General features: G+C 40.0%; 2 protein-coding genes across 11 annotated transcripts in view; one reads left to right on the top strand and one right to left on the bottom strand.

The window, feature by feature from the left end:
* The window catches only part of ANGPT2 (angiopoietin 2), a 56749-nt gene extending 36477 nt beyond the window's left edge, over window positions 1-20272 (top strand). The window contains exons 3-9 of one of the 2 annotated variants that reach the window (XM_005671650.3): window positions 1721-1842; window positions 4160-4392; window positions 6334-6461; window positions 11138-11239; window positions 11803-11969; window positions 15747-15877; window positions 19098-20272. In XM_005671650.3, coding sequence (XP_005671707.1) covers window positions 1721-1842; window positions 4160-4392; window positions 6334-6461; window positions 11138-11239; window positions 11803-11969; window positions 15747-15877; window positions 19098-19258 — 1044 coding nt within the window. In that variant the 3' untranslated portion in view covers window positions 19259-20272. 2 annotated transcript variants of the gene reach the window in all.
* The window catches only part of MCPH1 (microcephalin 1), a 219786-nt gene that overhangs the window by 110523 nt on the left and 83330 nt on the right, over window positions 1-25933 (bottom strand). For all 9 annotated transcript variants that reach the window (XM_021075799.1, XM_021075801.1, XM_021075806.1 and 6 more), the window contains one exon: window positions 22138-22215. In XM_021075799.1, the coding sequence (XP_020931458.1) occupies window positions 22138-22215 (78 nt within the window). The remainder of the gene's footprint in view (window positions 1-22137; window positions 22216-25933) is intronic.

Genomic DNA, 25933 nt, shown 5'->3' with positions numbered 1-25933 from the left:
TATTAAAATAAAATTATTGATGTTTAGGTCACATTTGCACCTTTTGATAGTAAAATTGAGAATAACAAGTTGTTACAAAAAATGTCCAAAAGTATTACATTTCTTATGTTTCAGATAAGAACGATAAAAAAAGTAAGATACAGAGAGCAATGATATAAACCCTTCCCATCCTATATAAGTCTGAGTTACTAGCATTTGATGTGATTTTTGTTGGGTCACATGACTAAAAACTCTATTGCAAAACTAGATATCACATGATCCAGGATAACAGGAAAATAGGAAGATGGCTGGAAAGAAAATAGCCCATAATGTCCAACTAAACACATCAAGATGGCTGAGCCTAAGCAAGGACATCAAGGGACTGAATTAGTACCAACTTACTCAAGGCACCTGCTGAGCAGTTACTGTGAAGAAACAGTTCAAATCCAAACATGAACATTTCTGATTAGAAGATTTTTCTAGCCTGTCAGGGTGACACACTATTGAACCTGACTAGAAAGGGCAGCTGGAGGCCTGAGAGCTTAGACACCACATGATCTGGATAATTAAGAGTCACCTGCAGCTGGAGCTCCTCAGAAAAGGGATGGAAAAGCACTGCAGTAGGTCCTGGGTTAGTCAGGACTCACAAGCCATTCTCTCCCCTCTCCCTGTTGTACTCATTTTACATCCCTTAGGAGCTAAAAAAGGACCAAGTTTCTGGCTCCTTTTATCAATAACCAACACAGAATGTTTGGGACCCAAGAAGAGGTAGAAGCCAAATCTCTATTCCAGGTGTTCATAGTAAGCCCCACCCTTAGGCTGGTGATGCCTTTATTCATTCACAGGCGTGTTCGTGGTAGGAAGGCACCCAGCTTTGAGGAAGGACTGTCCCTAAACCCTCCCAGTGGGGCCAGGCTGAGGCTTTCATGAATGACACAGACCCCGAGCAAACAATGGCTCTTTCAAGGACCCTTACTCCTGAGCAACAATCCTCCCTGACACAAGTGACATCACATCCCGAGTCACCGTGACACAGAGGATGTGAGTAATGGACTCTTCCTGCTAAAACGCAGCCTAAAGCATTCATTCTTTAAGTTTTTGAAGACAATGAAATGTTGATATGGCACATGGTACATGTCAGAAAGGCCCAGAAAGCAGAACCTAGCTCCCACTTGATATGGATGCTATGGTTTCCTGATGAGTTTACATGATTTTTAAATAGGAAAACGAGAAGTGGAAAAAAAAAAAAAAAAAAGACTAAACAAGTGAATGCCAATTAGAAAATGCTAGGCGAAAAATGAGCTACATTCTTATAGAATGGAAGTGTGTGACTTCTAAACACACTTTGTCTACTGACAAAAGGATGTGAGAACAGCAGAGGAAAAGGCTCTTCATTTATCAACAGATTCTGATATATGAAATAGGACCATTTATACTCCCATTTATCTCACTGTGTGAAAAGAAATGATAAAACATGGCAGAAGAAGAAAAAGAACACTATATTATTTGACACAAACACCATTGTCCAGAACTATTAAATCCTTTCCAAAATACATGATGAAAAAAATGTTTAATGTACTCTGATGTAATCCAGCACAATGAGACTTCCAAAAATGAAAAATATGCCCAAATAAGACACTTGGGCAAATAAGCAATGTTTACTTACGTTTTCCTATAATTTAGATAACTTTATATCTAGTTAAAAAAGTAATAAATAATAATTTTATTTCATTGCATTTAGGTATTAAATCAGACAACAAGACTTGAACTTCAGCTTCTGGAACATTCTCTTTCTACAAACAAATTGGAAAAACAGATTTTGGATCAGACCAGTGAAATAAACAAATTGCAAGATAAGAACAGGTAATAAAAATAGAAAAAAGTATAATCCAGAACTGTACACTTTCTAGATATGAAATTGTATTTCATGTGACTTTTAATTATAAGTATGGCTCCCATAATGCCAAATTCCATAATGTATAGTATAAGAATCAGGAACCTTGTGAGGGAGAGGGAGAGAGAGGGTTTCAAAAACACGGAGACAGCATCTCCTAAGGCATAGTAATTTGAATGCCTTTTTCATCTTATCACTATTTTCTGGTCTTTTAAAAACAAGTGATTAATTTAGAGGCTCCTTATGCAGGTTCAGTTAAATTGTGATTATTCCTGTATTGATTACTGTTATTAAAAAGTGCTATCATTGACACTGTCCCCTTCTGAAGAGAGGCAATAAAAACTCATAAAAGAAACATGACTCAGGCTTGGTATTTCTGCCAACAAGGATATTTTCCCACACTTCTCAAGGGAGAATGAATTACATTAATATAAAGTTCAGGCATACCTAAGTCCAACTTTTACAGTGATGATAAAATTGATCATCCTGAATCAGAAAATCAAACAAGACGCTAATGAGCAAACTGACAGGCAATGCAGGCATTCCCCACGCTGCCTCCACCCTCCCTCCCTCCACTACCACTCATGACTGGCCACGGCATCTGCTGCAACATGCAAAGTTCCTGTTATGAATTTACACTCTATCCTCATCGGTTTTATCCCATTTACTTAATTTCCTTTCACAAAAAATCAAGCTTATTGCTGTTCACCAAACTGATTGCACAAGCCAGAAACGGGTCCAGATGCTCATCTTGTAAAGCGTTCCTCTAAAATCTGATCTCTGAGACTACTTACAGTTTAAACACAATGTGATGCGGTGCTGGTCTGGGATGACCCAATGCTGGGCTTAACTCTTCAGTACTTGATTGTATTTAATCTTAAAATTAAACCTGAATCTAAAGATCAGGATGTGATTGCCCTCTGGATTATACTGGTAGAGGTTTGGGAGAAAGAAGCTACTGTTTTTTTTTTTAACATCCATCCCAGAGTATTCAAACTCTCATTCAACCTCTGTACTGTGCAATTGATCATCACATCTATCTTTTATGCCTCTTCATAGAACATTAAAGACAACAAAGCAAAAGACCGGTTGGATAACAAAGTTCAGCAACATCACTTTGAAGGCAGTATAGATTTGTGATTTAAAAGTGTCCCTACATTTTATGTAAGTGTCTAGGTCAAGCATTGCAGAAATGTTCCCAAAGCATATATCGCCTGCATGCTGACGATGGCACTAGGGATGATTTTAGCCAGAATACAAAAACTTTATGCATTTGCTTTTAGGTGACTTTCTGCTTATGGTTATCTCGGTTTTTAAATCAATGGCAGGGATATACAAGTTTAAAAAAATAAGTTAGGCAATATCAAGAAAAATATTAAGAAATAATAGTTGAAAATGGATATGGTAAAACTGATGAAAGCTGAAACCAAATGTCCGCACTGTGGGGACTGATTATTTCTTGGTACTTACTGTCACAGACTGGTTCATAATGATCATGGGACTGGGATAAATTTAAAAGTTGTAACTAAATTTCTAATAATAATTATTAATACTGATTGTTAATGCTTATAGGTAAGACCAGTAATGGGTAGTTTAGTCCCTTAGCTGAGCAAGTTGTTTCCAGGGCTAAAGATTCAGAAGATGTTACTGCTCCCCCACCCGGAAAGAATAATAGACTCAGATTATTTGAATCAGAAGGGGTCTTAGAGGTCATTATCTAATCTAATGCCTTCATTTTAGATATATTTATTTCTCTAGGTGGATTTTCACTCAGATCAATATATATATACATGATATACACCCAAGATCCAAGATCCAGAGAGAGGAGAGACTGCCTCAGGCAACACAGGGGTCATGGGTGGAGGCGAGGTTCTCAACCTAAGGCTCCCCCATTGACCCACAGATGCTCCCAACACATTACTGGTCACCATTTACTGTCCACATTCCTCTTTAGCAAAACCACGGTCTTCAAATGCATTGCATGGGGTAACTTCTAATTACCAATCTTCCATTTTCACCAGGGTATTTTCTCCTATGTCACACCCATGTCATCTATCTGATCTCCTCAGCAAGTCTGACAGCTTCTTCAGGGCTGTGACAACATTTTGGGATTTTATTACTCCCTTAACACTTAACAGAGTGCCTTGGAGAAGTAGAAATTCAATAAATAGAAATAGTTATAGCTTGTATAAGGATTATGAAACTGATTAGGTTATTTACAAAGCACTTGGTTTTGATGATAACCAGAAAACCCTTCAGTAACAAACAATTACTTCCCTTTACAAGTTTCCTGGAAAAGAAAGTTCTAGATATGGAAGACAAGCACATAGTTCAACTTCAGTCAATAAAAGAAGAGAAAGATCAGCTCCAGGTGTTAGTATCCAAGCAAAATTCCATCATTGAAGAACTAGAAAAACAACTGGTGACTGCCACGGTGAATAACTCAGTTCTCCAAAAGCAGCAACACGATCTGATGGAGACGGTTCATAATTTATTGACTATGATATCGACATCAAACTGTAAGTAAAGCTTATATATAAGTCCTTTTTTGGCTTTATTTGCCGTTGGAATTTCAAAATTCTAAAAAACTCTTATTCAAAAAGGGCACTATAAAAAAATAAATTTACTGAGTTCCCATTAAAAAAAAAAAGGGCACTATATCTATTACACATTTCATATAAATGCTTCATAGGGTCTCAATATGGAACTGACTAAAAAGAAAGAGGAAGAGAGAAAGGGGACTATATATTTATAGTAATTAATTATTATGAGGCAAACCACCCCAAACATATTTTTGACTCATGAGCTCAAAGAGCCTACTCTGTGTTAGTTCTATCACTAACTTGATGTAGGGGGCTGGGTAAGTTGCTAACATATAGTAGACATTTTTTATTTTTTAAGAAGGAAAAGCAGTAGTAGGACCACAGGGTTGTTGTGAAGATAAAATAAGACTTGCAATAACTGACATATACCTGGTATCCAAGAAATGCCAGTTTTCTTCTCTTACCACATCCTCATCTACAGCTTGCTTTCCCTGTTTCTGTTTTACCTTTTAACCTCTCTTAGACATTAGAGGGAAGATATTAATGCATCTTCAGGCTTTAATTAGAGACATGGTATATAACCTGTGTGGTATTTTTAAGTGTTTTCCTTAAGCAATGGGTCTAGTTCTTACCATGGTTTATTTCATAGTGTCTTTTCAACTGTATGCTTTTGACACAGATCCAAAAGCATACAGATTACATATGAATCACAGAGAGACACTTTTCTCTTCCACAAGAAATATGCTCTCACATTTTTCTTGAGTCATGTAATTCTCCCAACTTGAATAACAGAAACACACAAGGAAGCAAACAAAAACTGTGGTGCAACTTCGATGCTAAGTGGCAGGTTTTACCCCAGGTTGCTAGTTTGCAGTATGTGCCTTCTAGCTAGTTTCATCCTCTTATAACTTAGAAAAATCATATTTTTTTCACATCCATAGAAAAGGAAAAGACAATCATCTGGTGCCTAGTGGACTAAGACAGCATGAGGTGTTAACTTTGATGAGCCAAAATAGAGAAAAACCATGAAGCTCAGACTCCCGCAGGGGAAGAAAAAAAAAAAAAAAAAAAGCAAAGGAAAAGACCAGCATAGCCTTCATGGGCCCCAGGCGTCTCCAACAGGTGTGTGGACGGGCCACCCAGCTATGATGCCTGCCTGTACCACCTGGCTAGAGACCTAGGCTAGGTCAGTCTCTAGAATGAAGTATAAATAAATACCTGCAAGAATACACATACACAAACACTTTTTAAAAATGTGGCAAAAAAGGGGATTGGGAAGTCTAAATGCTGAGAGTAGAATTAAAATTGGAAAGAATTTCATAGTCCTAGACTTTACAGACATAAAAGGAAGAATTTCAAAGACACAGATGAATAAATGTTAGTTCCCTCTTTAACACAAGCTATTATGAGACAGTTGCTAAAAATCCAAAGAATATTAAATGTCTTCACCCAAGAGTCTAAAGAAAGGTGTAAAGATTTGGTCTCAGATTTACAAAAAGAAAGGAAAATAACCAATACTTTGGCTTAGACTGGGCAATGGATGCAGCCAGTGTAGAGCTAACAGTATTTCTAGGTACGTTCTTTCTCATTCTTCTGTAATAACTTTATCTGTGTCCACTCACGATGGAAGATTTTTTTAAAAGTAATAGTTTATTACAGCCGATTGGGAAGTACCTGCGTTACATAACCGTTGACGAGAAAAAAAGGAAGTATGGATTATTGGTCACAATCTTTGAGAATTAATATGAAACAGGCTGAAGGAGTAACTTTTTTTGAATGCTAAAAACTAGCCTCTCCCTTTTAGTTGTTATAAGAATTCAAATGGGATAAAACTCACCAAATGAGGCCATCTCGAAATGATAAAGTTTTACCTTTTTGTGAACTCCTTTTAAAAGCTTTCCTATTTTTGAAAAGCAGCTAAGCACTCCCTTGTTGCTAAGGAAGAACAAATCATCTTCAGAGACTGCGCAGAAGCATTCAAATCAGGACTAACAACCAGCGGCACCTACACGCTGACCTTTCCTAACTCCACTGAGGAGACCAAGGTAAGGGGTCAGTCAGCTTCATGTTTCCACCTCCTTGAGGCATGTCCTTTTATTTTTATTTTTGTTTTTTAGGGCCAAACCTGCAACATATGGAGGTTCCCAGGCTAGGGGTCAAATCGGAGCTACAGCTGCTGGCCTATGCCACAGGCACAGCAATGCAGGATCTGAGCCATGTCTGCGACCTACACCACAGCTCATGGCGATGCCAGATCCTTAACCTATTCAGTGACACCAGGAATCAAGTCCTCAAACTCATGGTTACCAGTCAGATTCGTTTCCACTGCACCACAACGGGAACTCCAGGTCCTTTTATTTTTATTTTTTAAATAATTTTTTGGCTATGCCTGTGGAAGTTCCTGGGCCAGGGATCGAACCTGCACTTCAGCAGTGACAATACTGGGCCCTTAACCCTCTGAGCCACCAGGGAACTCATAGTACCTCCTTTTAGAGGAACTGCACACTTCACACACCATGGATACTTTCCAGCTCCACTCAGAGCAAAGCAAGAAACACTGACTACATGTAAAGGCCTTGCCCAGAGCTCCGAGTCCAACCACTGGGCACAGAACACTGACCGTGCATGTTAACAGTGTAGAAATATCTTATTGTGCATCTATCTCATACATAAAATAATCTGCTTACTTTCTCCTGGCATTTGGCTTAGTCCTGCATACTGTCAGCTGTCTGCTTTCAAATGTTAGACTAGCTTCATTCATTTCAAAGAAAATATCTTCCAAATACCAGAGTTCGAATAACCATAGTTTATCTTTCATTCTTTATTTCAAGTAACAATGGTATTCCACCCGAAAAATGAAAAAAAAAAAAAAAAAGCTCATTCAGCTTGCAGCTACAACAATCACACACAAGTTTCCCCCCAGACAGCCATGGCACTTTGACGTGCAGAAGTGGTTTATACCCATTTCACCAAACAGGAAATAAAGACATGTACACTAGGGGTTTAATAAAACTGATCACTTTCGCTGCTTTGTCAGGGGCGGCCTGAGGTGAAGCTGGCTTTTCCCCAGTTGCAAGTGCGTGGCTGGGGGGCGCAGCGACTCCGGCACAGTTCACAGTTCACTCTGGCCACTCCCTTAGTTCATGCTTTGGTGCTGGCAATTTCACCCACTAGTGCTTTTGTGTCATCACCATAAAGGTGGTCACAGCATGATGAGTTGTAAGACAAATCACTTGCACAGAGAGCAGGTGGTTTTTGTCCCAATTACCCGGAGTTTACTCCAAGGGTAAGCTCCTAAGTGAACCACAACCAGAGCTTCCTGTCAGGAGAAGCCAGTGTACAGCTAACTTGGTTGTGCTCAGTCATTCTGGATTTCTCAGGGAGAAATTTCTCCTGAACTGGCTTTGGGGGATGTTAAGCTTTACATGAGGGAAAAAAAAAAAGTCACTTCCCCAGGAGATATTTCAATGTGGCTTCCCTTAGAGGTTTGATAAGGTAAAACATTATGTGAGAATCAGTGCGAAGCGTTATATAAATATTGGATGACTATAAATGTTAAATGCCTATAAATAAGTTTACCTCTAACTGTAAAAGCAGCAACACATTGAATGACCAGAAACACTTAAGAGAAGGCACTTGATGCTGTATGAAAATGGAAATTTTAGAGGCTCCTAAAAGTATGATTTCTTTGAACTTAGGATTATCCTCAGTATTTAACATGGTAATAAAGAAAAATACTTTAAAAATACAGACATTAAGGGTTTAAAGACATGGAATTTGAAACAGTAACATACACCTGCTTATGAATTTAAAAGATAAATATTGTGCTATTCGAGACAATACTTTCCAAAGAAATCTTTCTAATTCATTCATGCTGTTTTAAGTCAACCCTGCCAATCAGTTAACGTCCCCAGTGCCCCAGAAGAGCCGCATCGGGGGTGACAAAGACCCAAGTCTGCTGCAGAAGAAAAAGTAATGAACAGCCTCTATGCTAAGCCCTCAACCCCCTTTCCTCTCTGTTTTCGAGCCAACTCTCTGCAGGCCATTGACAGTCACCAGATGTTGGTCTCTCCTTGGTCTGGAGGCAAGAGGACAGGAGCCACAGGTAGAGGATTTGAGGAGACTACGATGGGGTTCCATCCACACAGACCCAGGGGGTGTAACCGTTTTCTGACTCTGTGCAGCATCCCTGCCCCCTTCCACTATAGCAACCCAGAGGCCCTGCTGTAGGGAGAGGAAAATATGCAGCTCTGGGACAACGCAAGTCCAGGCCATGGCTGGAAACATTATGATTTATGTGCCTTTTACACACACGCAGTAAAAACAACTCATTTACACAGCAGGGAACAACAATTTTTGAAACCTCAGTTTTTTCACCCCTAAAATATATGGTCCGGATTAAGTTACCTCTGGAGTCCCTTCCAGACTTCAGCCTCTGTAATTCATAACCTGAGCGAGTCAGATAGATGTGGATTTAAATTCCAACCCTGTCAATGTGTGCCTCTTAGCAAGTTGTTTACCCTGGGTGAGGCCTCAGCTTCCTAATGGGTGACGTGACGTGACACTCCTAGTTTTTAAGAGGGAACTACAGAGATGCAGCAGCCAGCACAGGGCATGGGGCTTACTCTCCATCAATGGCTGGGAGCTGTGACCATTCTGAGCTGCCCCTAAAGGCTGCGAGAAAAGCTCTCAGCACCCAGGCCTGCCCTGTTCCATCCAATTCCAGAAGAGAATGTTTACTAGATCAATCTTGGGGCAGATCTCTTCCAGAGAGGCCCAAATATTTCTACTTCTTTTCTGAAGAATTCCTCAGGTTTTTGTACAAGATAGTGCAAGATATCAGAAACTTCAGGGTGTGGTTTTGCTAGTTAGAGACATTATTGTTTCCTTCCCTAAACTGCAAAGGACACCTGACTCCTAATGTTTATCTGTTTGCTGTTTAATCACTCACTCACCAGGGTCTTAGAGCTGAAGCATAACATTTAAATCAAGCATTATCTGCTGAAAGACATCAAGCTCTAGAGCAAAATATGAGGTCCCTGAGCCAAGCCAGGGTGTGCTACTCAAAAACCCTAACTGCCCTCAGGGTTGCATTACTGGAGCACTGAGGTCTTGAGCATTATCTGAGGATTTATGCTCTTCCCACCCTGCTGTAATCTACTTCATTTTCATCAGTGCCTTGTGGCTACATGGATAACTCCATCCCAACACCATCTTTATCTATCTAACCATAATACTTCAGTTTTTATAAACGCTCTGCTCTTTTCCCACAATCTAGGCAAAGAAATTTTAAGAATCTGTTCTCCTGATCCTATCATTGCCTCTCAAAGGCTAGAGAACATTATGGCTGGACAATTCAAGCCTTAGTAGTTCATGCTGGGATCACTTTTAGCTCTGATTCTCTAGGATTTTAGCTCACAAATGCAGTATTGTCACATTTAAGACCACTTGGCCAACATGATCTCCATTATTCCCCCCAAAGACCAGGGAAGACAATAAAACAAGAATATTCCTAATTTGTTTTGAATCATATTTACTACCTTGTAGGCTATAGGGAAATTTATCTTAACTTTCTGGAAAACTTCTTCGATCTATTATAATCTCATTATTTAAAACTATTTGCATAATCTTATTTTTCAGGGGTTTTTAATTTCATAATAAAACTCCAGCTGAGTTGAAATTGAGCATGCATACTCTTAACCCAAGAAATAATTCCGTGTCCTGAAGAAGTTTAAACCCATCACGCCAGTTTAAAAGCAGAACTCAAAAGAGCTGAAAGGGAAATACCATGGGCAGTGAGCAAAGTGCAGAGAAGCCTGAAGGCAGGGCCTGTGGGCTGGGGCTACCAGGATGCCCTCAGGTCCCACATGTCACTCTGGGTACAGGAGAGCCTTCTGCCTCTTTTTTTTTCTTTTTCTTTTCTTTTTAGGGTCACACCCATGGCATACATATGGAGGTTCCCAGGCTAGGGGTCCAATCAGAGCTGCAGCTGCCGGCCTATACCACAGCCACAGCAATGCAGGATCCGAGCTTTGTCTGTGCCAACACCACAGCTCACAGCAACGCCAGATCCTTAACCCACCGAGCAAGGCCAGGGGTTGAACCTGCAACCTCATGGTTTCTAGCTGGATTCATTTCTGCTGTGCCACGACGGGAACTCCTAGGAGAGCCTTCTGCCTCTTGTTCTGAGGGATGAACCAGGCCACCCAACTCTGACCACACACGGAGGAAGCCTAACAGCCCCACAGCTTTGCAGGGTTTTGGAAACCCCACAATGCAAGTCTCCCTTTTACCCAACTCTCTGCAGAGGTGAAAAGGACTGGTTACCAACACAAAGGTTTTCATGGCTGAGAGCATGAGTCCATGGATTTCCACAGGGTAGAGATAAGAGGTTTGGGGCCAGCCTGCCAACATGTCCCCTTCACAACAAATCTCTAAGGAACAGTGATCTCTGGGTCAGCTGTCGGCAGGGGCGACAGATGATGATAAGGTCCTATTTTCATCAACACATCCTGTTACATGACTGTTTGTTTTGCATCCTCAATTTAAATTCATGGTTTTCAATTTCTTAAAAATCCTCTGCTGCTTGGAAGATTTACCCCAGAGAACCCCATCAGCCCTGGTCTTACTAAAAGTATCTCTGTCCATCTTGCTTCTGTTATTTAAGACAAGATCCAAGTCATGGAGCTCACCAGGCAGTAACCATGCATTCCTGTTGTAGGCTTACTGCGACATGGAAACGGGTGGAGGTGGATGGACAGTTATTCAGCGACGTGAAGATGGAAGTGTTGATTTTCAGAGGACTTGGAAAGAATATAAAATGGTATGAATATTCTTTAAACCATCTGAAAATAATTTCCTTTGTGAAAACTAACTTTGAGAATGTGCACAATCTTTGCCACAAATCCACAACTAACCAGTGACTTTCGACCATTTTTTTTTTTATTTTAACCGAAAGGTTCTTGGTGTTTCAGTCTCCCTGTTAAAGAAAAGTCCTGTAAATGCAATGTAAACTATATATCAAAACAAAGGCATGCAAATGAGAGGCTTATTTTTAACGGCAGGCTTAGCATTTTGGGGGTAAACTGCTTGTTTCATAGTGTTTCACACATCTAGAAACAGAGCTGTCTATGCTTATGTTTCCACTGGTGGGTGGTGCCCTGAGCTGCTCTAATTACCCTAGTTTTCTTCTAGTAACAACTTAGTTCCTTAAAACTGACCTTTAGAACATCTTTCTTATATGGAAGACCCCAAATATTCACAGTACAGGAAGGAATTCCTGCTGAATATCTGATGTTGTTCCGTGCTAAATTGATGGACTACTGCTTTCAAATATGTGAAGAGAAAAGTAAGTAAAGTCAGTGACTTTCCCAAATCGGATTCCAGGGCTTTGGGAGTCCCTCAGGCGAACACTGGCTGGGAAATGAGTTTGTGTCACAAGTGACCAATCAGAAACGCTACGTGCTTAAGATACACCTGAGAGACTGGGAAGGCAACGAGGCTTACTCACTGTATGAACACTTCTATCTCTCCAGTGAAGAATTCAATTACAGGTAAGGAAATTATACATTATTTAGAAAAGGTAAGGGAGGTGCTGGTGATCGTTCAGAAAGCGAGGGCCCCTCGGTATTAGTGAGAATCTAAACTGCACACAGGCTACCTGAAAGGGGAAAAACATCTCGTTTCTCAGAGTTCTTTGCTCTCTTTATGAAAGTTTCTCTGACTTGTTTTTTACAATATAAGGGAAGCTTCATGAGGACAGAATTTTGCCTGCTGTGTTTGCTCTGTACCCTCAGAGCACAGATGAACTCTGCCTTTAACAACTATTTGTAGACTAGGTAAACGTTGTGCCCTATTATAAAATGTTATGCCAATGTCACAACAGATGTATACCTGTGACTATACTGTATTTTTCCAGATCTTAAAAGTTAAATCTATCTTTTCAAAGTTTCAAAGCGTTATGCTCCATCCCCCAGTCAGGATAAGCCGCTGAGTCCCAAAGTGGCAGAAGGAGGTTGGACAGTCATGCAATCAGTGCCTTGGCTCTGCTCTAGAAACACCAGCCGATGCTCAGCTTTCCCAAAGTATCTGCCTCCTCCCACCCATCTGGAGGAGCTAATCTTGAATGTTCCAAGAAAAGCATGGGGAAGTTTTGACTGGGAGTTTACTCTTTGGCTCTAAAATGCAGTGAGAGTAGACACTGAGCAGGAAAGGGATCACGACGACATCCTGGGTGAGGCAAGGGTGGTAAAGGCACATCTGTGCATGCTGCTCTGTAGCAAGGGCTCAGATGCTCACGTCCATGGTAGGGCAGAGGAGAGGGGTGGGGTACACAACGCCTGGGCTCAGGCACCAACACAGCCCTGAAGGGGTCTAGTGAGCACAGACGGTAGCTTGTGGCGACTTTGGTGATCATGGAGTACACATTATGAAATACTCAGGTCAGAAATAAATAAGCCAAGTTCAAAGGGAACATTGCAGGAGACAGGCATTACCTGGCACCCAGTCTCATCTCAATCCCATTAATGCTCAACTCAGATCCTCTGCTCAGTAGAAATACAAAGATCTGAGTGATCTGGGAGACTGAGCCCACGATTTTGAAGCTGCTGAACTGGCTTCCTAGGGGAGGCTGACAACGGACAGCATGAAGACACAGCCAGCTTGCCGAACAGCTACCTGAGTACTGCACAATGTCAGTGTCCTGCGATATAAACAGTGGGCCAAAATTCAGAAGCATGTTTGGAAAACAGATAATGTGCGGCATGCACTGATATGACGTTTCTGTGAAGTCAGTGAAACAAAGCCCGTCAGTTCTCCTTACAGGAAGAGCAGGGCTGGCTAGTCAGATGAATGAAAAGATAGGTGTTTGGGCCTCTCTGTAGCCCCAAATTGACTCCAAAAAGATCTAAATGTCAATGAATTTTGAGACATGAGTGGTTGGTCATTGTTTTACCTCCAAGCTAAATATTTTTTTCAACTGGAAACAGGAATCTACAACAGAGGAATTAAAAAAAAAAACACAAAAATTAAGGATTAGACTGTTTATATAAGAAAATTTTACAAAATGGGTCATTACCCTTATATACTGCCATTATAAAAGCATTTTAAACTTGGAATGGTTTTTAACAGATACTTCCTTTAGAAACGCAATCAATGTTTGGATATGTGATTTTAAAAAGCACACGTTTGGATATGTGATTTTAAAAAGCACACATTTGTTTAAAGCTCAGTTTAATTTAAGACAGGTACTATGTTGAAAAAATTATTATCCTAATAAAACATGCCAATATGATAAGAAAACTCTGACCTGACTAAACTCATTAATAACCGCAGATGTTTCAGAATGCCAGTTGTATGTAGCAGCTAAGTTTTTTTTTTGTTTTTTTGTTTCTTTTTTTCCTAGAGGGATTTTCCCCAAATGTTGAAAAACTGAAAAATATATAAGGAATGGGTAAATACATCAATAAAATGATTCTTTTTACTAAAACTAAAATCTATTTTTCATGTAATAAACATAAAGAGCTGGTCACTTTTCACATACATTCTGGCAGTTCTGTATAAACACTGAAATTTAATTATTAAATGGTTGCATTACCTCTCACTTTACCCCACTGTGATATAAAAGCAACGGATTCTGATTTAAAGCAATTTCAAGAATGCGACTATTCTTAGTAACCAAATTTTCAAAGAAGGCAACTTTAAACCAGTGGGCCATACAATAGAAGGATCTCAAAAGATATAACCTTTCTGATAAAGACTTATAAAAAATAGCACTCTCCCTTACTTTGCTTTGGGGAAGTTTAATGAGTTCCACTAGGACTGCAATTGTTCAAAGCAGAGAGGAAAGTTAAAGGGAGTGAAGCAAGGGGAGTGGTTTATTGCAATCCTACCTAGGATTGTGAATAGTGAGAGGGGCCTGGTCAGAAAGGAAAGTTAGCAGAACTGACACAAATGTTTTGCAGCAGGTATACAGAGGCTGGGCCAGGGTCATTTTTGAAAAATGAGAGCAAACTTGAAATTCAGAAACCTGGTCAATGCCTTATGATGAGGTTTCCAGAGCTACAACAGTACCAACCATTAAAAATCTGAGTTATTAACACAAAAGTGAGGTGGGACCAAGGCTTTGTGGGACTCGTTTGACATGCTCCCTCCCCCTGCTACTTCCTTGATGGCCAAACAGCCCTGGAGGGTGTGCACTAGAATGGACATGACAGGGCAGTGGTGGCACCTGGTGCCAACCCCAGCTCTGCCATCAACACGATGATGTACCTTTGGCCGAGTACCCATCTGTGAACCTCAATGAATTTATATGTAAAAACAGAGGTAACGTCTGCCTCTGGTTCAGTGCACATGCCATGAAAGTGCCTGGTCCAGACAGTCCCCCAGGGAAACTTTCCACTTGTCTCCACCTTCTGTTCAGACATAAATTCCAGGAAATTATACGTCTTCCAAGATAGCTGCTAGCAAATGTGCACAGGTGTTCTCAAGGCGAGCAGTGTCTGCTGGGCTGCATGGATGCTTCTCCCTCCAGCGTTGCAGGGTTTGCTTTCAGGGTCCCCAGGACGAGAAGCCCCACACTCCACATGCCACACACACAGTGACCTCACCTTCTGCATGGCCATGAGCCATCACCAGAACCCTGCCCTGGGCTCTCTGTGCATCTGCCCTGGACCTCCCTGTGGCAGGGCTCACAGACCTGGCCCTTCCTTCCTCCCTTCCTCCTCGGCAGGCACACACCAGATTTTTGCAATATCCTAAAAGCATGAACTGTTATCTAGGGCCTAACTTAATAATACATGTATTCTTTTCTCAACATCTGGCAGGCTTACTCCGATACTATTCAGAAGCAGAGCATCTGTAAGCTACACAGTTGGTAGATTTCTATCCAAATTCAGTGGCCATGCTTTGCTATCTGGCCTCCCCACTCCCACTAGTCAGGGAGACTCATTTGCATGTGGCCGATGCCTGGACACTTGGAAAGAGGAGCCCCTTGCAATGCATTTTCCCTCCTCCTGTTTATCTGAAAGCAGCAGAAAAATAAATTATAGGGCCCCCGAAGTCCCTGCCGAGACTTGTGCAAGTGATATGCACTGAAGGTTTCATGAAAACATTCCCTTTGCCTAAGGATCTGATGATAAGTTGGTTCCTGTTTATACCAGTGCAAAAACACTTTGTCCAGAGTGTGCATTAGTGCACTCACCAGCACAGAAGGCATTCCTGTAGAATGAAATTCTTCATGGTAAAAAACTTTCCACTAGGATAAATCAGCCACCCAAGCAAATTATGTTCTGCTTTTTTTTTTTTTTTTTTTTCCTTTTGCATGCTCACAGGATTCACCTTAAAGGACTTACAGGGACAGCCGGCAAAATAAGCAGCATAAGCCAACCAGGAAATGATTTTAGCACAAAGGATGCAGACAACGACAAATGTATCTGCAAATGTTCACAGATGCTCACAGGAGGTGGGGTGAATTTTCTCTCTTCCTATTTGCATTGGCAGGGAAGGGGTTCACAGAGTGGATGGCTGGCTATTTGGACTTCAACCTGTGACTGGTGACAGTATCCAAATTCCATAAATAGACTTACTTGCTCAATACAGGGAGATTTGTTTTTCACTTTTTCAGACTGAGTTTTATGCATAAATGTGATACTGAGCTAGAATTGTCAGCAGGCCAACTGTGTCTCTTCAGGACCTGCCCCTGGCAGGAGAGGGGCCATGTGACTTGCAGCGAACTCGCTTGAGTTTGTGCTGAGTATCAGTTATTGTGTGATGGTTTAATTCCACTTTACTTTATTAAAAAGGTTAAAAAATTCAAAATGGCAGCCAAAACAGTGATATAAATTCATTACTATGGAAATGTTTCCAATTAATAATTTATTGTTCAAACAAGGACTTTTCAGTTGTCTTTTTTAAAAAATTTCATTACTATATAGAAAATATTTATGCAAAGAAACTGATTAACCAAACTCCTTTTCTGTGCATCAAATTAAAATGAATGATTGTCCAGCTGAAGTTAAGTGCTTTATTTCCAAGCCCTTCTTACCTCTACCTTTCATGTTAGACCTCTTTAAAGGAAAAAAAGAGAGATAGAGAGGGAGAGGGAAAGGGAGAGAGAGAAAGAAACCATACCCACAAGCAAATGTGATATAACAGTTACTTATGGCTAGATGAATATTCAGAAACACTTCAGGGTTCAGTGATGGGAACCAACTGTTAAAAAACTTATTCTTCCAATTCCCAAAGTTTAAACATGGAATAACCAGAACTAGCTAATTGTAATCTAGACAAGAAAAAAAGGCTGGCAAATAATTCCGTCAAGTTAGTTTTTTAAAACATTGAAAGATTTAAATCAGCAACGAAAGTTCCACCAACAGTGCAGACCAAATGTAGAAACAAACAGGAAATTGGCAGGGTTTAATTTGTAGAGACGATGAATTGGATCACCAGAAATTCATTCATTACTCACCCAGGAAAACCAAAGGAAAAAGTTGAGGTCAATATATCCTAAAAATAAATATAAGGTAACACTTAAACAAGTAAGAGATCTAAACTATCACGTGTTTGTACTGCAGTTAAGAATCATTTACAGACAAAAGGAAAAATTCATTTATGAAAATAACTGGAAATCCAATAATTTTCAAGTCTTTAAGATAATACTGAGAGAATTATTTTTCTCTGGTAAGAAAGCCATTCCTACGGCTCCTTAGAGAATAGATTTAATGTATAAAATACATGTTGGTGACACTGGTCTTCCTTATTAGCCATATACACTCCAGGAATGATTTCAACCAGAGAAAGCTATTAGCTGACTGTGTCAAAGCTGCCTTTCTTCCCCATTCTACCCTAGGAATCCTTTCCAAAGCCAACCCTGGGAGAGGGGTGGGGAGGGAGCAAGCATGAGGAACGCTGCTTCCCTGTCACTCCCACACTGAACCCAGTGTCCACTCAGAGGGCGGTGGTTTTCAGACCACCCGAATGTCGTGAGCTACTCAAGAGAGTATCAGTGCATTAATAACCAAGGAAACAACACATATATTTACTCACATCAAGATTTAGGGCTGAGAGTGGAAGTGGAAAAGAGATTGGCGAGAAGAAATGCAGCCCGAGAGACAGAAAGGAGCAGTTCCGACTGTAGAGGTCGGTGTCCAAGCCGTGGTCTGGACCTCGGATAAACCAGTCTAATGACCAGCTACATTTCGGCAGGGATAGTAAATTCTAGAGTTGAATCAGACCACTGGCTCCAGAAGGGAGAGATCTATTCATCTGTAGTATTCCCAAATATTTTGAAGAATTATGCATCACACACACAAACGTCTTATTAAATCAACATTAATCTGAATTAACTCAAATCGTGGAGCTGTCACCATCAGGAAAGAATGTAGGCACCTGGATGAAATAATTGGTGATCACAATCCAATGTGTAAATATCATAATAATTGTATCAGGACACTATTTAGAGAAAGAAAACATGCCTTATCAATCCCTGCCCTGATAATAGAACATTCACATTATTTATTTTTTTTACTAGGTATGGACACAGCAATAACAGTTGTTATTTTTGTTCTGTATTTTTATACTTTATATAAATGGCATCATCTGTATGTGTCCTTCCAACACAATGTTTTAATGATTTACGCAGATTAATGGTGTAGATCGAGGCCTCCTTCCCAGAACCATCCCGGGGCCTCTAGGGAAGCTGTTAAAATCCCAAGCCCATGCTTCAGGTGTGGATATGGAGGCCTCGCCTGAGGGGCCAGGCAGCGGGCCCCCTCTCCCACTTTACCTTAATGAGCACACCTCTATAGCTTTAAATTTCCTTCTTGTCTCTGGGACTTAAAGATCCTTTAAAGATCCTTTTTATCGAGCTCCACTGAGTACTTAAAATTTGGGGTTATGTTTTACACAAAAAGACTTTCTGGGAGTTCCTGTTGTGGGTCAGTGGGTTAAGAACCCAACTAGTACCCATGAGGACATGGGTTCAATCCCTGGCCCGGCTCAGTGAGTTAAGGATCCGGCACTGACATGAGCTGTGGGGTAGGTCACAGACAAGGCTCGGATCTGCTATAGCTGTGGCGTAGGCCAGTGACTGCAGCTCTGATTCAACCCCTGGCCTGGGAACTTTCACATGCTGCAGGTGAGGCCCAAGAAAGAAAGAAAGAAAGAAAGAGAAAAAAAGACTTTGTTAAGGGGTGGGGAGCTGAATGAGTCTGGTCCACTGTGCTGCTGGAGTTGGAAGAGGATCCCTGTCCAATGAGAGCCACCCAACAATTCATCAGGCCTGATGTGCCATACTTCCAACTGTTCTGTGGGTCTCCTAGTCATGGGTGTGTATGACTGGCCCTTCCACACAGCACAGGAGAGAAAGAAAGCTCCTAAAATCATGGCCATCAGGGGACCAGGATGGTTCAACCAGGGCAGACGTGGAAAAGCACACTGCCCACGTGTCAGGGAGAACATCTACATGTACCTGCTTAAGATGCTCAGAACATAAAACATGTTTCTGTGAATTATCTTCTATACCTACTTTCATGTTATATCAGCATTAAAAGGAACTTAAAGTTTGGTTCAGGTTAAAAAACAATGTGTGGAATGTAACTCTGGATTAGTCAGTATTTCTAAGTCCATGGGGAGATGGTTAGGGCTCCCTAGTTCCTAATTCCTTCTATGTGTTACTTTCACAGGCTGGTGGTTTGATGCCTGCGGTCCTTCCAACCTGAACGGAATGTACTACCCACAGAGGCAGAACACAAATAAATTCAATGGTATTAAGTGGTACTACTGGAAAGGGTCGGGCTACTCGCTCAAGGCCACCACCATGATGATCCGGCCAGCAGATTTCTAAATGCCTGCCCTCACCAGACAACTGTGTCTTGTTTTATACGCAAAGACGTAACCCCAAAGCTCTGAAAGACCAGCTGCCTGCTGCCTCCTCGTCCCTCTCAGACAGACAGCACGTTCCCAGTGCCGAAGAGACTCAGGAGCTCCAAATAAGAGCCCCGTCAACTGCATCACTTAAACCTGCGTCACTCAAGGAACCGAAGCACAGCCCCTAACAAGCAACAGCCTGGTGGGGTGACCTGGGAGAAAGCCTGTGGGAAGATAACTTCAGCTTGCAAATGAGACTGACAATTTACAGACTCTGTTGTCACAACCAAGAATGTCATGGGCGAGTTCATCAGTAAATAACTGGAAAACAGAACACTTAGGCCTGGAGTAAAGATAACCTTGGAACTGCATTCTTCTGAGCACTGTTTATATACTGTGTAAATATCCATATGTCCTGAATTCTGCATCACTATCATAATTAAAAAGAAGAAAAAATTCTTTAAGCTATAAAAAATATATTATATATTCAGGGATTTCTGTGAGAAGTGGTTATTAATAGTTTAATACTTGGAGAAGGAAAAACAGTTAATGCATTTTATTCTTCCTCTTAGGTGCTTTAAATTTTCATTTTGAAACAGTATATTTACATACGTGTTGACAGCTTAGTTTTAAGTTAATGCTCAAATATATATATTTCAAGTTTCCATGGTGAAAACTTGCAGGATTTCTGAAATTTTTAATAGAAACATATGTTCTTTTAGTATATATTAAGATTGTACTATTTTTCCTGCCTGGCTGTTAAATAAGAAGGTATTTTTAGTAATTAAATATAACTTATTAGGTGAGATGACTACATTTAACTTTTATGATAATATTTACACCATTGTAATTTGATTCTGAAACATCTAATTGTGCCCTGTGAAAAGGAAAATCTTGATTTTTTAATGATGAAGAAAATTATACATTTAATTTCCTGACAGAGGCGCCATCTTTTACTCATTTTTCTAATACAGGGGTCTTTTTCTTATCTACTAAGATGTATTTTATGCATGTAAGCCACAATTTAGTTTCTGGTTGAGGAAACTTCCATTTTAAAACACTTAACAAAGATCTACTTCTCAAGTTAGATTCACTCCAAAAGTTATTTAGGGAAAAAATTAATCTGCATTATTAAGATTAACTTAAATCTTTCTAAACTTAAACCATCAGCAAACAATAGAAAAATTGTTCTAAGTGCAAAAACACAATCTGATATTTATAGTATATTCAAATGTTTATAGAAAATTTTGAGAGCACGGATTTAAGCTCAGGACTGCAAAACCCTTAAACTGCTTGAGCTTAAATTCTCTTTGAAGTTTTCATAATACAATTAATACTAAGGAACATTTGTGTAGGGCTTTATAATTTGGAAGCAATTTTTCATATATTCACTTTTGAGTCAACTGCTAGGAAGCTTACAGCCAAATTTGCAGCCTGCATTTACATTGTGACATCTCTACCCAAAACTGTTTCACCACAATTTTTTTTTTTTATTCCATTTTTCTTATCTAATTTATTTTTCCCCACCCCTGCCTCCTGGCTTAGTTTTAGAATGCCCAAGTGTTGCTGCTGTTTTGAGTCTATTTACCGACTCTGAACGAGACAGGCATTCTACTTTTTCTTCCATGCTGCACTTTCCCAGCAAATATACATATATGATGACTAAATTACCTCCCATCTCAGAAAAGCTTCTCTTATTACACATAAGAAGGCTTCATAAATTTAGTGGAGGTTCAATTTATACACAGCTTGTATCAAGTTAAAAAACATCTGATAATAAGAAAATATCACTGCTTCAAAAGAAACAATAATTTTCTATGTATCACAATGACCACACAATAGACACTGTTCATCAATACGGGAAAAGTGGGCAACAACACAATTTATATTCACTTGCCCATGTAGGCAGATAAGGTCAATTTCAAACACAAACTTCACTATGTTCTTCAGAGTTATATATACTCTCTCATGTCAGAGAATGGGGGGAATTTGGGCTTTTACTTAACACTTCAATTCCTTAGCTGGTATTTCAAACAAAAAGTCTTGCTGAGAGGAATTTTTTTCTCCTCTTAAGAAAACATTTACAAAATCTAGAGCAAATCAATACAGTAATCTCAAAAATGAAAATGAAAACAACCAAACAGCTAGATAACCAGTGATTGGAGGGCAGAGTTCCACTTCTTGTTATGGGATGGACATACGGCACAAATAATTTAAAAACACAGAGATCAGTCACAGATTACAAATCACCATTTCTCTTTCAAATATTCATCTTTGAAAGAATAAAAAAGTCACAGGCCAGTTAATATTTGAAAACGGAAGTCAACTTCTGCACAATCCTGCTTCCAAGTAAACCAGAAATCACCTACTTATTAATCTTAAAAAAAAAAAAATAGAACTTGAAACTTTCCCATTAAGCATTTGAAATACTTGAAAATCAGTAAAGCTGAAGTTGAGTTTTAGAAAAAAACGTCAAAACAGAAAGACCATGTCATAATACTAGCGGACACAATTTTTATACCTATCAGTTCTATCTCTATTAATAGTAACAGCATTATTTTTTGAGGCAGTAAGCAAGACATCATACTACCTTCTCAAGAATCCATCTATTTTCATTTTCATTTTTATCTCCTGAAGACTTTTATAATTAAAATTTTTTGAGATTACTTTCCTCACAACTTTTTGAAGAATGTTCTCATGTTCTCACACCTTGTTCACAGAGACAGACAAAATGTGTTAAGTTATGGGCATAATTGCTCTTGATTTAATAAAAAACTCAAGCTTATATCTAAGCTACTAACAATTTCCTGAAAATACTAAACTGCATTTACCATCATAAAATAACATTTGACTTACAGGAGCTGCAGGGAAGTAGTTAGACAGTTCAAATGGTTCCTCAGAAATCCAATGACCCATTTCCAAAGACCAAAGTACCTATAAGTGACAGAAGGAACAGAACAGTTTTTAATAGATTTATCAGGCTCCCAGCAAAACCATAGATGCATTTATTTATTCAATAACCATTTTCTTTGGCTCACTATCCATTTGTCCATAAACAACTCATTGAGAACCTACCAGCTATGATAACTCCAGCTGGATCCTGGACACCCAGACCCAAGCCTAGAAGTGCTTACCCTCTTGTGAGAGGTGGGAGGACAAATCACAACTGTTGGTTTCTCCAAAGCAGTGCTGTGCAAACCCTCGGGTGGAAACAGACCAACTCAGGCTGGGGGAACTGAGAGGGAGTCCACTGAGAGGGCAGCCTTTTAAACTAAGTAAAAGCTCATCAGTCAGAGAAAGAGACAGTGGGAAAGGGAAGTGGGTATTACAGCACAGGGAGACTACCAAGTGCCAAGGCAGGAGCAAAGTAGGTTCTTTTTTTGGCTTCAGTAGAGGAGTCTTTGGAGGAATTGGTAAGAAAATAGGGTTGGCTGGAGTTCCTGTGGTGGCTCAGTGGTAAAGGAATCTGATGAGGAACCATGAGGTTGCGGTTCGATCCCTGACCTTGCTCAGTGGGTTAAGGATCTGGTGTTGCCGTGAGCTGTGGTGTAGGTCGCAGATGCGGCTCAGATCCTGCATTGCTGTGGCTCTGGCATAGGCTGGTGGCCACAGCTCCGATTAGACCCTTAGCCTGGGAACCTCCATATGCCACAGGAGCGACCCTAGAAAAGGCAAAAAAGACAAAAAAAAAAAAAAAAAAAAAAGAAAAACAGAAAATAAGGTTGGCTTCCCATGTGGTAGGGAAGGTGTGATAACACATCCTGCTTCTAACCCTGTATGCTCAGGACATTCATGCATAGCAGAGGAACTTCTGCGTGGAGAATCAGAAGACAATCCAGGATAGCCAGGAGACAGAGGCAGGGCTTGGGCTCAAGATGGTATAATGGGAATGGAGTACAGCGTGGGAAAATCTGTCTCCATTAGCGAGAAAGCAATGAGTTGGGTTCTCAGGGACCCTGGTCCATCTTCAGTTAAATCTGTGCATACACGAGCATTTTGTCATTGAAGTCTCTTTTTGCTTCCCCCTGATTTTTACTGCTAACCAATAAAACAAACAAACAAAAAGCCCTTAAATTCAAGGAAAGAAGGTATTAGAAAATTGGTAACTGGTAACTCTATACTGAAATGATGTTTGTACACAGCTCCTTATGGGTAGTTGAAATAATCCATTTAAATCACACAGTGTTTGCCTTACTCTTACTCAGTTAATGTATGTTATCATTTACAGAGACACGTTAGTTCCCTACAAACTCATATGATAAATGCAGGAAATAAAATACAGAAGGTTTCAAAATCAGGTTCATTTAAGACACAACACATGTGAAAGAACAGTACAGTGAGAAACACAATGTAGCAGTGAGAGAATCCAGGAAACCAGTCTTAAAAGTGCCTGTGGCATTTGAGTTCAAATGTAATCCACATTAAAATGTCAACTGAATTTAAACAATCTCTTGGAGAAAATTTATGTTCTCTCAATTTGTCCACTTCTAAATGTTATGAAAATAAAACAAGAAGGAATCTACAGTAGCATTTTGTTAAGTGAATTAATAAATTTAATTTATGTAGGAATCCCAGGAATGAATACTGTACAAAGATAGCAGAAAACACTAATTTGATTGTAACAAAATCTTCAAATTCAAAAGAGAGTACAAATTTTTTGCTTTAGTTCCTTCATGACCTAGACTTATCTTTACCTTAGTAGAGTGTTCAAACTAGGGAAAATCTACTCTGCAAGATTGCAGTTAAGGCTGCAACAGTACTTAAAAATAAAAGGTTAACCCAACATATTTCTCACAATGTATGTGATAGAATGAAAATAATTGAGAAGTTATATAAAGCCAAAAATGGGGTTGCATGAATACAGAGGATCAAACCCCATGTGTATAGTCCTTGAAAGCTGAGTTATTTTAGCATCCACTGCAAATGAATGTGGTATTTCTGACTTTAAAATTGTTACTCATGGAGTTCCCTAGTAGCCTAGCAGTTAAGGATCTGGTGCTATCACTGCTGTGGCTCAGGTCACTGTTGTGGCATGGGTTTGATACCTGGCTCTGGAATTTTTGCATGCTGCGGGCTTGGCCAAATAAACAAAATTTTCACTCATAAAACTTGAATCTGTTGATGAATTTAAATAAGATCCATTTTCTTGCCTTATTATTAGATTAATAGTAAATGATGAGACAGCTTTTCATAATGTAGGGCTGACTATGCAATTAATCCCACACCAGGCAAAATCCAAATGGTTTTCTCTTGGTTTATATCCATATACTCATTCTCTTTGAACAAGGTGTGGAGTGTAGCTACAGTGAACCAAGCCAGACAATGTCTCTGAGATTAAATGCACATTAAGAATAGCATCAAACACAAGGAAGGAAAACAAAGCCAACTATGGCTAAGTGTAGCAAAGTAAACATAACTCATCTTCATCATCTCCTAATACTCCACAAAAATATGGCACTCAGAGGAATGGGGAAAGAGGTCATGGCAGATCAAAGATGATGATATTCTGAAAGTTGCAAAGCAGAGGGATAAATGGTAATCATCTTAGAAGGGGAAAGAAAGCTTGAAAGTAAGTGTCTAGAGAGGGAGTCATAGGAAGCATCCAACTCCCTGCACACAGTCCCAGAAAGGCAGAGAAACTGGTGGTACTAGAAGCCTCTGACAACATGGCATAGGACAGAGTGAAAAGAAGAAATCTCCCACCTCCCCCGTCCCGCCCATCCTCCCGCCCACTGGAGCAAGACTAAAGTCAAGTCAGACAGCTGTTCTGGTAGCAGTGGTGAGGAGCAGCAGGGAAAACTCCAGGACAGCCCGCATACAGGACTCGAGCACAGAACCCCATGACAAGACACGGGCCCGTCTTTTCTGGGGACACATATCAGCCCAGGGAAGAAACACATACAGACTCAGATGCCTGGGCCTCCCTGTGTCAAACCAGATTACCCATACAGTCAGGCAAACAATTTCAACCAGCTTTCAGTCCCCATTATTAAACACAACTTTATACCCATTTGATAAAATCCTTTAGCATTAAATCAAAGACCAAATCAAACAAAAAGGGGACTCCTGGGATGACAGTGATAGGCAGCCCCAGGATAAGAGCTGCCCTGCAGACCCAGGGAGAACCAGTCTCACAGGGAGCAGAACAACAAAGCAGTCGTGGGCAGTGCCTCCAAGAAAAATCAATGGGACTGGAAGATTATCTGACATGTAGACAGTCTTGAAGAAGAATTACAATGCCTTTAGATATTTTTGCAGTGAGGTAGTGATAGGTACACAGAAAACTAAGCAATGGAAAAAACTGTCAATGATTAGCTCAGGAAAAGCAAACAAAAATGATCAGAAATAAATGAGAATCACAGCCCATCACAAGGCTCATTTCAAACAGCACACACTGTGTGTGTGTGTGTGTGTGTGTGTGGGTATGAATATGTAAGTGTTCATACACATATATAACATGTTAAACAAAAATCAGAACCATATTGGGTGGATGAAGAGGGGGTGTGTATGCAGTAGTGAAAGCTATACAATCATATTTTAACCTTCCATAGAATGAAACCCACAAGTAATGAAGTCCACTTTTATGTCTAAAAGTGAAAAAAAAAATCCAAAAGTAGCAGGAAAAGCATTTTATTTAGAAATATGTAAATAA

This window comes from Sus scrofa, chromosome 15, assembly GCF_000003025.6.
Source record: "Sus scrofa isolate TJ Tabasco breed Duroc chromosome 15, Sscrofa11.1, whole genome shotgun sequence".
Classification (NCBI taxonomy): domain Eukaryota; kingdom Metazoa; phylum Chordata; class Mammalia; order Artiodactyla; family Suidae; genus Sus; species Sus scrofa.
The sequence above is the reverse complement of the archived record's forward strand: the minus strand, read 5'-3'. Positions and strand labels throughout refer to the sequence as shown.